At 38.6% G+C, this 13,583-nt stretch overlaps 1 protein-coding gene across 1 annotated transcript in view; it reads left to right on the top strand.

The window, feature by feature from the left end:
• Zip102B (Zinc/iron regulated transporter-related protein 102B) overlaps positions 1-13,583 on the top strand; it is a 128,747-nt gene that overhangs the window by 97,590 nt on the left and 17,574 nt on the right. Inside the window, exon 5 of the mRNA XM_089086970.1 lies at positions 1,712-1,797. Within this exon, the coding sequence (XP_088943096.1) occupies positions 1,712-1,797 (86 nt within the window). The remainder of the gene's footprint in view (positions 1-1,711; positions 1,798-13,583) is intronic.

The following is a 13,583-nucleotide window of genomic DNA, read 5'->3' as shown; positions in this document are numbered from 1 at the left end:
ATTTTAAAATTAATATTAGTGACTTTCTAAGAAATCTCGATAGTTGTTGTGGTGTTTTTTTGAATTGACGAATCAATACATGGTTTACTGATTGATTTACAATACTTTTGGAACAAGTATGTTTAATAGGAAGAAAGAATGGATAAACATTATATATATATATATATATATATATATATATATATATATATATATATATATATATATATATATATGTATATATATATATATATATATATATATATATATATATATATATATATATATATATATATTTATATATATATATATATATATATATATATATATATATATATATATATATATTTATAATATTTCATTATAAACTATATAATAAAAATTTTGTAAATACATATAAATAATGAATATATACTATATTCGTGTTTGTTTATTCACTAAAAATTTACTATGCCTATTCAGAAGCCGGCGTGCGAAATAATGCTTAGGGCGAATTACACATCTTATTAGGACAGCCTGCAGCCACTGAGCCTTCAGAAGCTATCTGAAGCCACCATCTCACGTTTTTTTTTAAATGCCTCAATTCTTATGCCCACCTCAAAATTTAACCAGATTTTCAAGAACCACAAACCAGTCGACCAAAAAGATGTAGCACTTCGTCATGCGAATACCTTTCCTCCACCCCAAAAGGCATCAAAATGGTATATATAGTCCTTTGTTCTGTACTACAATGAGGAATTACTTGAAAATGTTGTTTAAAATTTTGAAAATTAATTTTTATGTCTTTCATTTTATTGTATGTAATATTTTCTTGTCGTTTGGTGTTCGCTACTAGCTTTATGCTTTTATAGCAATACAGAGCATATTATATATTTATATACCGGAATGATGGATTGGAACAAATATATTGGTTGAAATATAATAATATTAATTTCTGGAAACGTCTGTAATGTCTTTTTTTGGGGGGGGGGATTGTTTTAGTAAATCGCCAGAACTTGTTCGTACGAGCTTCAACAGTTTCCTTAGGGAAAGAAAAATGCTGTCGAGATCAGAATAGCGCTCCAAACATTGTTGAATAGAACTTAGTTGAATTAGGCTAGTGAATAAAAAATACCAATTGAAAAAGAATAATAGCGTCCCACCGCAAGGCTAACTGTCTATTCGGCAAACACAAACAAAAAGAGCAATAACACTGATATTCATTAATAATAGAGGAAGAATATGGTAGTAAATACACTTTGAAAACATTGGTAGTAAAACATCATTACGAAAAAATAAAGTGTTAGATCATGACTAGGATAACTTTTTTGTCAAATAAAGAAAAAAAAAAAAAAAAAAAAACAGGTAAGAGAGATAAGAGAGAAAGAGAGGGGGGAAGTACCACAATTAAGTTATTTGACACCTTCTTAGTCCTTCCATAGATTTGGGACTAGATTGATTAATATGTGTCAAATTTTTAATTGCTAAAATTCATTTCAGGATTAAGCCACCGGAGGCCAACACAGCTACGACGTTCCTACTCTACCCGACTCTATTAAAGCTTTTATATTCCTCTTTCCGATCAAGTTCCCTCTTCCTTAAAATTTTTCTCATGACAATTTCCTGCCTCACTCAAGGAGCCACTAATTTTTATTATTTTTTAACTCTGCTGGGTTGCGAAAAAGTATAATCATAGACGAATAGTCGTTGTTTATTCATAAAACTTGTCTAATAAAATTATTATTTCTTTTAGCTGATGGAATTGCGCTTGGAGCAGCTGCAACAACTGCACAAAAAGATGTTGAAGCAATTGTATTCTTAGCTATTATGCTTCATAAGGTATTATCATAAGCTCATCTGATTTAGTTCATCTCTTTTTTTCTCCGAGATTTTCTCTTCTGACTTTCTGCTATTTTTTTGTGTTTGTTTGTGTTTCGCACATTTATAACTTGCCAAAGAGCCTTTCGGTCGATAGGTATAAGAAAACATGGGTGCCCAAAAGAGGGGGGGAGGATGTGCCAGCCCCCTGGCTGAATGACGTTGCATTATATTTTTAAATTTTTGTTTTGAGGTTTCTATTATACAACATTGGAAGTGCCAATTAGACCAGGTAAGCACCCCCCTAAAATTCAGCCTATGGACGCCCATGTAAGAAAATGTAGAGTATACTATTAGTTGAGCACCGGAGAAAACCGTTTGGCCCTGACCCCACAAAACGAAACTTACCTTACCCAGGGGTACCAATTCACGAAAATGTAGAGGGAACGAAACGTATTTTAAAAAATTTGGGAGAGAAATCTGTTGTTATCTTGAATTTATTTGTCTATGTAAAATCTCAAAAATGGTATTTTCAGTGAAAAAAAGGTTTGTTTTAAAATGTAAGGGGGCGATTTCTATCTGCTTCCTTGCCCAGTTTATGCAAATGATAGAAAAATTTAGGGGCAATTGTAACAATCTTGAACTCTCGGGTAAGCGTTGACTTGGAGGCCCCTCTCCCACCCTATATGTGTGCTAGCTTATATAACATATGTACTTGGGATGTTTGCAATAATATTGCAATTAATTGTAAATGAACTGTGAGATCAAGTTGCAAAATTGAAAAGAGTACGTAATTAAAGATTAAAAGCCCGTAAACGTTAAAGTTTAAAAGCCCTTGGGCCATGGTACTAAGCAGGTTTTTAAATTATTTTTTTTTTCGTTTTTCATGGAAAAAGAAAATAATATTTCATATCTGAAGGCTTCAACTTAATACCCTCTGTCGTTCTTGGGATATTGCTGAGATGTCTTATTTGCAACCAGCTTACACACAGTGCCTTTTGAATTAGTTTTAAAGAAAGATTTAGTTTTACAGCATAATGGGCAAATTGTATAGCTGTGTGGGGGGGGGGGGCGAGGATTGAAAAACCCAATATCCCTAGAGACGTAGTTATTTGGCCGTTCAACTATGCTGAACAAAATAGCTATCTCAAAATTTTGATCGGATGTCTTTGGAAAATTAGAGGGTTTTGGAAGGGGCTGTTTGCCATCCAGTCACTTTTGACCCTTGAAAAGGGCACTAAAACTTTTAATTTCCAATCGAACTAGCTCCTTTAAAAGTTTTGATAGTGTTGCTATCCATGATTGAGCCTATGATATTGTTTGTATCCCGTTTTCAAAACCTGCGTGCACATAGTCTTTTCATTTAATTGATCCCCCCCCCCCAAACGTTCCCTAAAACTTTTGCCCGTATGACTCTTTACTATAGGCAACGCTATTGGATTGCCTCTGACTTAAACAGGGAGTAGAACTTTCAATTTTCCTTCTAATGAACATCCGAAATTATTCAGCGGGAATATGGGGGGGGGGGGATTTCCGGGTGGAAAATAAGGACTATTTTGGACTTTGTAAGAACTATTTTGGGTTTTGCAAGAACTATTTTGGATTTTAAGAACTATATTGGATTTTGTAAAAAAAAACTATTGTATTTTGTAAGAACATAACCATGCATTCCCATCTGTCTTTTATGAAAACCAGGTAATCAGTACTCTAGGTATGACAAAATTATTTGTATACCGTTCAAGATAAATTAATAAAAACATTTAAGAAACAAATAGCAATAAGAATTGCCACTAACGATAAAAAATTGTCATTACTGCTAAATGGGGCTCTGATGTATGTTCAGTGGATGATACCCAATACGTTTTTAGTGAGCAAGACTTTTAATTCATATTCAAACAGAGATCCGCTATTTTCTAGATCTACTATTTAAAATATCTAAAAGAGTTCGAAAACTGGATTTTTTTTTTTTAGTTACACTGACTGTTACATGTTCTTTAGATTGTATTAAAAAAAACTTGTCCCTTAAAAGTGTTTCATATGGAAAAATTCGGGTAGCCTTATGTAGCCTTAATGGACAATATTCAATACTTTTTCAAAATATACATATATTAAATTTGAATAAGTACAATTAGTAAAAATCAAACAATGGATTAGCGGCTACAGTAGCCAATTAATAAGTTGGCTAATAGTTTCTTACTCGCTTGGACTAGTTACAAGTAACTTTTGACTAGTATTAACGAGTAAAACAAACTGGCGATACCTCTTTAAAAAAGGGTGTCTGCACCTCTACCTCATAAGTGAAGTGGAAAAGAGATTTTTTTAATGTAAAAATGCGCGTATAAAATGAATGCATTTATTGGACTATCGCTTAAATCGGAACTTCAGTACCCAGGTTTGGGCACTTTTTGTTCTAAACTTGGTGTAGCAGCTTGAAAATAAATAAATATCAACATATTGAACCCTTATGGCTCTTTACTATAAGCAACGCTATAAGACTGCCTCTGACTTTAACAGGTGAGTAGAACTTTCGATTTCCCTTCTAATGAACGTCCGAGATTATCCAGGGGGAATCTTCCGCGGGGGGGGGGGGGCACGTATCTTCAAATTTTACTTGGATATCCTGAGCGTTGGTGGTACTCGCTAAAGAAGCAGTAATTGCAGTGGTAATAGAGGTAGTAGTAGTGGTAGTAATAGTAGCATGAATGGAACTTTAGCGCATATCAGACCAATAGAATTAGGTTGATATTTAAAAATATAATCGCATTAATTTTGGGAGCTTTCGCTAATCAATTTATTCCTCAATGTTGTAATGATAAAAGAGAAATCACTTAAAATATATATTGCTTTCAGTAAAGCACAAATGAAACTTGCGCTATAACTGGGGTACAAGTTAATTGAACTTTCCCCTCAACACTTTTGGTCGATTAATCCTCCACTTTAAGCATTCTCTGAGGGGTCCAACTTAATACCCAAATCCATTCTTGACTTATGCCCTCTTGACAATCTGCATTTATATAGTGCATTTTGATTTAGTTTAAATCCCCCTCAATATTCAGTCAAATTTTCATCTTCATACGAGCAGCCTTATGGTAGCCTATTAATTTGTACAACTACAAATTAAGTTGTAGCAGTAGCAGTAATTATGCTGTATTAGAAGTATCAGTAGCAGCAGTATTAATAGCAGTAGTAGCAGGTAAATGTTGCCTTTTGGTCAGTTGAGTATCCCCTCTTGATGTCCCAGAAGTTTCATCTTGGTAAGGTGAGCAGTTCCAAAAATATTGCTGATACGCCTGTATCAGCAATCTTATTGTAAATCGTATGTTTTTATTTAGTTCAACTTTCCCTTAACGCTTCCTCAGAGATTTGTTTCAATATCCTCAGCCTTAATAGTACTCGCTACAGAAGCAGTAGTTTCAGTGGTAGGAGTTGTAGCAGTAGAAGCGGTAGCAGTAGTAGTAGCTGTAGTTGTAGTAGTTGCAGTAGCGTGTAAATACTTCCTTTTTGGTCAATTCATAATCTCCCTTATCATTTTCTTAATGTTCCAAACTAATATAATTAGTCATTTATGAGTTACGCTCATTTGACAACCCGTATGCACATAAGATGTATTGATTTAGTTCAACACTATCCTCAACTTTCTCTGAAAGGCTCGCCAAAATGCCCTTCGTTTTTTTGGAAATTAAAGGTCGAACATGCCCACCTTTCTTAATAAAATATACTGTATGTAAACGATGGATGAATTGCCTAACTTACAGCCCTTGCCCTGAGGACTGTGGGGAGATTAACATCTCCAAAGACATAATTACTAGACCCTTCAACAATGCTGAATAAAATAGCTCTCTTAAAATTTTGATTGGATGTTGTTATACTGGTAGGCCACCGCTTGCCACCAGTGTTATACCGGTAGGTTACAATGCCATCAGTATTAGTGTGGTAAGGTACGGGTTTCATCACTAGTTGGTGCAAAAATGGTGCTATACCACTTACTGGAGGGAAAAGTCCCTGGCGGCGCCAAATATTATAGGATGCCCGTGTCTACCACACCAGTTCTGTAAATATCGGGTTTGGTAATACCCAATTTACAGTATAAACTGCCCCAGGGTATGATAACGTGATCGAGCGGTCAAATGGCCACTTTAAGGCCAAGGCTACCCACCCTGGGTTACCGCTAATTTCTAACTATTTCCTTGGAAGTAACGAACCCCCCTGTCAATATAATAATGAGGGTATCTCGTAACTCTATTCCTACCCTGTCTGGGTTCCTGGAAAATAATCTTACACGGCTGTAGAAAATAGCTTACTTGTATTCTTCCAAAAAGTCACAACAAACACATCTATAAACTCTCATTACAGACTCCCTATACGGGGTCTCAAAGTAGACTACTAAAAAATAATGATCATTCTGTGCACAAACTTTGCATAGGCGTGGACCTTCGCTTCGCCCTGGCCAATCCTCTAAATCCCCATTCAAAATCCATTCTACTTTTTCTTAACATTACCTTTCAATGACTCAAACCAGGAAGTCCAAAATAGCATTTAGTTCAAAGCTTACTTATTGCAAAAGAATCTAACTTAGCAACCAGAATTCAACTTAGGATTGAAAATTATCCTATAGGCAACTATAATTACAGAAAAGAAAATGGGTCATTTATCTGAAAAGAAAAGAAACAAGGGCTGTAACCCCAGTATCTCCCTCCGTAAGATAAACGACCACCCATGCGCCGCGCTGGTCCCACCGTACAAATATAACACCTAACTTCCAAATCACCAAACTTTTCTATCTTCTATTCTTCCTTTTTTTGTACATCTCCACTGCAGCTAACCGTTGGCTTATGGCTTCACGACTATACCATCCCCTTGGCTTTGTTCTATTGCCATTCCGTATTTCTGTCCAACCAATCAAAGATATTGTTTGTACAGCTCTATTCATCAAGCTTGGGATTTCAAAGAAGGAATAATCCACGAGATTTCTGGCACTTTATCTTGCACAGCAAAATAAAAAATTTCTCGCTCTTACGAAATTTACATTTGAGAGGAGCAAAGAGTTAGTTTCTGGCACATTCGATGATGCCAACCATCCTGAAAAATTGACTGTACTAGCCTCTTAATTTCCATCTGTGGAAACAACTCCACATCTCAATTAAACTGTAAGTTGTCCTTTGGCAGAATGTCAAATAATATAAGGTCAAAAATGCACAGGCCAGTGAAAACGATAAGGGTACTGTGACTGAAGTACAATTTTGAGCGAGCCATGACTCGCCTTTTTTCTGGGCTCCCTCCTCTTGGATAATCAAATGCAGAATATGTATTGATCCTAATTGAAAATGAAATCTAGATACATCTCGCACCGAATACTATTTGCCGATAATAATTTTCGGTTCCAATGAAGAGTAAAAACTATGAATAGGGTTACTGGAAAAAGGTTTGGATGAAATGTGAAGTTACTGGTAGAGAGTATCCCCCAAGGACTCCAGATCAGAGAGGCAAAACCTCGGTAAAGGGATCACAATTTGTCCGCCAGTTTTGCATTTAGGAAAATGGCTATCTTTCGCGAATTCCCGCAGGGGATCTTCCCCAAGGGATTCCTCCCCCTCATAAAGGATCGACATATCTTTTGAGTTGATAATACTAATCTTAGATTCCTTTCCAAGTTTTTCCAAACCGACTCGACATTCAATATCTCCCAACTTTCCCCCAACCCGTTGTAAGTCATTCATCTCTGTTTTGTAATCATCTTGTTTTATTCCCCCTGGTTCTTGGACCCCTGGTTCTCAGCCTCATGTATATCATCTCAAACCCCGTCTCGACCTCGCAACGCCCACGGACACTTCCCTCTGAATATTGCTGACCAGGGTGGCGTCAATGTGGCCACCTGGAATGTTTTTACACTGAACCAACCCGGTTCAATGCCTCTATTAGGCAAAGAACTAAAAAAATATAAAGCTACAATTGCTGGCATTACTTAAATACATCTATCTGGTGATGGTGAGGAATATATCGGTGTAGGGCGCACACTGCTCTGTTCTGGTGGTCACCAGAAACGAGCAGGCTTTGGGCTAGTGCTGAACAGTACAGCACGCAAGGCCCTCCTGTCATTCACACCAGTTACACCCAGGCTCCTCAGAGCATGGCTCTATGGTAAACATAGAAAAATAACCATAATCGCCGGTTATGCCCCCACAAATGAAGCCCAGAAAGAAGATAAGGATGACATCTATACCCTTTTAAGTTCTGAGCTCTCGTCAGTACCTCCTCATGACTACCTCGTCCTTCTAGGAGATATGAATGCTAGCATTTCAAATGAGTTTGGCCTGTGGGATTTTGCTGTCGAACCCGTAACAGTAGATAGCCTAAACGACAACGGAGAGAGAATGTTGAACTGCTGTCTCGCCCACAATCTTAACATTGCAAACACATGGTTTCAGAGACCCAATATAGCCAAGTACACCTGGTATAGCAATTATGGACCAACGAAGAAGATGCTGGACTACATCATCATACGCCGGCGATGGCTGTCGTCTATGTAGAATTGTTGCACCTACCGAGGCGCCGAACTTGGACACCGACCATCGTCTTGTTGCTGCCAAAATCCGGCTTCGCCTGAAAGCTACAAAAGCCAGCCAGAAACCTCGGAAAATTGATACCTACCGTATCCAGCAAGACCCCGCTTTGGCTAAGCAGTATCAGGTCACAGCTAAGCAGTAACATCTGTTACTAAGCAGTAACAGATTTGAGTTTCTTACGCAATGTGATGATAGTGAAGGTGTGTGGATGGTCTTCAAATAGAATGCTCTTGCAGCTGCAACTAGCGGTGCTGGAATGAATCAGTGTAAGCACAAAGACTTGATCAGTAACAAGTCCCTTACCAGTATTGATTACAGACGGGAAGCCCGCTTCCGCGGGAATATGACAGCGTATAAGCAATTAAATACATAGTAAAACATCATGCTGCACAAAGGCCATAAGACCTTTATTGAAAAAAAAGCACGTGAGCTCCAAGAGGCCGCCAAAAAAGGACATCGGAGCCACATATAAGATCCTCCATGAGCTCTCAGGTCAATACACTCAAACTATATCGTATCTCCGTAACGCCAGTGACGAAAATATTTACGACAAATCACAGTGCCTTCGCCAGTGAGAGCAACACTTCGAAAAGCTACTAAACTCAGACTCACCGGACCAAATTAACGACCAGATTACTGCTGCTGCTGAGAATGCTACACTTGCCCCCGATGGAACTGAATTTACGGCAGAAGAAATTAAAGCAGTAGCACGAAATCTGAAGAAGAACAGAGTGCCTGGAATATGTGGCCTGACATCAGAACTCCTTAAAAATGGCGATTCATCCATGACCCTCTGTCTACAAATGCTGTTTAATACTGTTTGGCGCTCTGAAATAATACCATCAGACTGGAAGACTGGTTTACTTTTGCCAGTTTTCAAGAGGAAAGGAAGTAAAGCAGAATGTAGTAACTATCGTGGAATAACTCTGCTCTCGGTACCCGGCAAACTCTTCAACATGCTGCTCCTCAAGCGGGCAACAAAGTACCTCCATCCGCTTCGTCGCCACCAGCAAGCTGGATTCATGCTGGGTAAGTCCACTACTGAGCAAATCCATACAATTAGACAGCTGACAGAGAAAACTCTAGAATATAAAAGGAAAGCATACATTGCCTTCGTCGATTTTCGATCTGCTTTCGACACAGTCGACAGACAGTCACTGTGGTTGATCCTTCAATCTGCTGGTGTACCAAAGAAAATTGTCAATCTGTTCAAAGAACTATACAATAAGACCGAAACTGTTGATCTTGTAATGGCCAGCTCTCATCAGATTTTCAAATTAGACATGGTGTTCGGTAAGGCTGCGCTGCTGCTCCCGAACTCTTCAACTGTGTCATGGACCATGTTCTCAACAAAACACTGCTGGTGCATCCGTTTGGCATCGATTTTGCTGGAAGAGTTCTTGCAGATGTCGACTTCGCTGACGATGTTGCATTGGTATGCGAAAATCTTACTAACATCAAAACTGCACTGGAAACGCTTGCATATGTTGCAGGAAAACTTGTTTTAAATGTAAACTGGACTAAGACCAAAATTTTGCCTGTGGACAACGCACCATGCAGCCCCCAGACATCTACAGAAGTATGTGGCCAATATGTTGAGATAGTCAAGCAGTTACCTACCTTGGTTCAATTGCTTGCTCAAACAGAAATCTAGATGCAGAGATAACAGCGAGGGTGGCAAAGGCGAACACCGTTTTTGGCCGCTTACTGAGAACAATATTTCACAAAACCCAGATCAGTCGTTTCACGAAAGTTTGCATCTACTATGCCTCAGTAGCAAGTGTCGTGTTGTACTCGTCAGAGACTTGGCCTTTGACGCAGTCGCAGATGATGAAGGTAGATGCTGTCCAGACAAAACACCTCCGCAAAATTGAACACGTTAGGTGGCTAGACAGGGTACGGAACATGGATATCCTCTTGTCTTTTAAATTACCACCCCTGTCCGAACAACTTGAGTCCCGCTCGCTGCGTTGGTACGGTCATCTACTTCGCCTACCCACTGAAACACCTGCCCGAGTTATATTTGACTTCGATCCAACTGCGAACGGCTGGAAGTGCCCCAGAGGTAGACCACGTATGAGATGGGCGGATATCATCCACGATCGACTCACGGCGTGTTGCATTGACCCTAGTGAAGCTCCTACCCTGGCACAAAGCAGGCCACTCTGGAGACGACTGACCGCGCTGACGTCTGGTTCCCTCTACGCTGGCGACGCTGCCGAGCAAGAACTTTGAGTCAAATTAGTAAGTCAAACTATTATTTATGCATCCAACATTTTTTTATTTTTCGCCACTGCTAGCTGAATCTCCAAATTTTGTCTCTTTTTTATACTTCTCTTTTCATCTATACTTTTCTCAATTTTGTCATTCGCGCAAAAAAATCAATCATCGTTAAATCTGATTTGGACTCCAGTGTCCACCATCTTTAACTGCATTATTTCATTGTAGCTCCGTTTAATATCTCTTTTCTCCCTCTTAGTTTTCTTTACTTTAACCACCGAAACAAATAGTTACTTATCAAATGGGAACTGAATTCTGACATTTGGTTTTTCATATTGTACTAAAATTTCTCGAACTTCGTGAGGAAAAACACGTACAATAAATTTCGTCTTCTTTTTCTCTGGTACAATCAGCGCTTCATTTTGGCAAACATTTTTCGGCGTCTCCCACTCGTTAAAAATTTTCTCAAGTTTTCCATTTTCTGGAAATTTTCCCGAAAAATCATTTTTGCGCGTCTTATTTTCACTATTATGTTGTCTTTTTACTTCCGCTTCCCATTTTTGTGGATTATCAACATTTTGAACACGAGTATCAAGTATTTCGTTTTTCCGACAGGGCGACACAGCCTCCCAATTTGTTTTATGGGCTGGCCCACCTCACCCCGTAGTCAACGAAGTTGTATATTTTTCCAGGATTCTAACCCATGCGGTTCTCTTATACATTTGAAAATTTTCCCTGCAATTATTTGCATTAGTTCTCTTCTATCCTCTCTATCTGCTTCTTCCTTTCGTTCTCTGGCTATTCTATCAGCCTCTTCCTTTCGTTCTCTGGCTATTCTTTCTTTCTCTCTTTCCTTTGTATCTCTCTTTCTTTCTTTTCTATCTTCCTTCTCCTTTCGTTCTCTAACTATTCTCTCTTTCTCCATGAAATTCAATAGTTGTTGTGTCGTACCTATTTGAGTACTTTTTCGCGAGCCCCTGCTGGATCTCGATTCAACACTGCTCCTTCTACTCTGACTACTTTTTCGCGAGCCCCTGCTGGATCTCGATTCAACACTGCTCCTTCTATTCGGACTACTTTGATTCCCTCTGTCATTATTTCTTCTTAATTCATTTTCTGAATCTGTTCGTTCTCTCTCCGTATTTTCTCTTACCCGTAAATCCGATTCATTTGGCACAGCCTCTGAGGGGTGAGTTCGTTTTGTTTTTTCACGTATTATTTCTTCCTTGCTTATTTCGTACCCCCTCATTTTACCGCGATTGTGAATGATCGTGAATTATCAGCTCCGTGTAATGAGATTCAACAATTTTTTAAATAACTGGAATATCTAGACTTCATTAGGGAATAACGACTTCTTTCGCAGCAAGCAATATTACGTGAGTGAAATATATCTCCGAAAAATAAATTAACAGGGCTTGAACGAGAAACTTAACCGAAAAACCGCGCGAATATTCCACTAGTGAATTAGCCGGACTAAACTCAAACAGGGGAACTACCCTGAAAAACAAACCACATTTCCTCCCTGGATACTCGTACTCCAAATATAATCTCCTCCTGGGCAGATTACTCAATAGGACAGGTGCCTCCCACCTTCCTTGTCCAATGTGCGCACAAACCAAATCCTCCTTTTTTGCCGTCTTCAATACCCTTATAGCCTTCGTCACTGAAGATTATATCTTCATAAGTCCGCCAATTCACTCAAATAATAACCCACCTTTCAACGTGTTCTTATCTGTCCTTAAACCCTCTAATACTTTTCAATACGGAGATTCCCCCACTGTAAACTCAAACTCAGTTAATTTCACGTTATTCTTTTTTATTTTTGTCTAACCAGGCACAGCCCATTATAGACCTTCATAATTCTGTTAATTGATTCTGTATTTTTTTTTTCTCTATATATGTAATCACAATAGGCCACTCTTAGGCTAAATTAACTTGTCTCTTCGAATACGCGGAATTCTTTTACTATCAGTGCTGTTGATAGCTCCTTTTATTGCTGCCACCAATGTTATACTGGTAGGCCACCGCTTGCCACCAGTGTTATACCGGTAGGTTACGATGCCACCAGTATTGGTATGGTAAGGTACGGGTGTCACCACTTATTGGTGCAAAAATGGTGTTACACCACTTACTGGAGGGGAAAGCCCCTGGCGGCGCCAAATATTATATGATGCCCGCGTCTACCTCACCGGTTCTGTAAATATCGGGTTTGGTAATACCCAATTTACAGTATACCCTGCCCCAGGGTATGATAACGTGATCGAGTGGTCAAATGGCCACTTTAAGGCCAAGGCTACCCACCCTGGGTTACCTCTAATTTCTAAATATCTCCTTGGAGGTAACGAACCCCCCTGTCAATATAATAATGACAGTATCTCGTAACTCTGTTCCTACCCTGTCTGAGTTCCTGGAAAAATAATCTTACACGGCTGTAGAAAATTCAAGTTCGAAGCTTACTTGTATTCTTCCAAAATGTCACAACAAACACAACTATAAACTCTCATTACAGACTCCCATACGGGGGTCTCAAAATAGACTACCAAAAAATAATATTCATTCTGTACACAAACTTTGCATAGGGGTGGACCTTCGCTTGGCCCTAGCTAATCCTCTAAATCCCCATTCAAAATCCATTCTACTTTTTCTTAACTTTACCTTTCAATGACTCAAATCAGGAAGTCCAAAATAGAATTTAATTCAAAGCTTACTTATTGCGACAGAATCTAACTTAGAAACCAGAATTCAACTTAGGATTAAAAATTATCTTATAGGCAAATGTACCTACAGAAAAGAAAATGAGTCATTTATCTGAAAAGAAAAGAAACAGGGATGGAACCTCAACAGATGTGTTTTGGGAAATGATGGCCGTGGGGGGCTTGTTGCCCTCCAATCACTTTTGATTCTTAAAAAGAGCACTAGAACTTCCGATTTCCTATCAAATGGGCTCCATCCGAAGTTTAAACGACCATCTGTTCCATAAAAAACATATGATCCTGGGCATAAGTTACAACCCTTTCCCCTGGG

This window comes from Artemia sp. Qi Xiang Cuo, chromosome 3 (assembly GCF_049724085.1).
Source record: "Artemia sp. Qi Xiang Cuo chromosome 3, ASM4972408v1, whole genome shotgun sequence".
Classification (NCBI taxonomy): Eukaryota; Metazoa; Arthropoda; class Branchiopoda; order Anostraca; family Artemiidae; genus Artemia; species Artemia sp. Qi Xiang Cuo.
The sequence above is the reverse complement of the archived record's forward strand: the minus strand, read 5'-3'. Positions and strand labels throughout refer to the sequence as shown.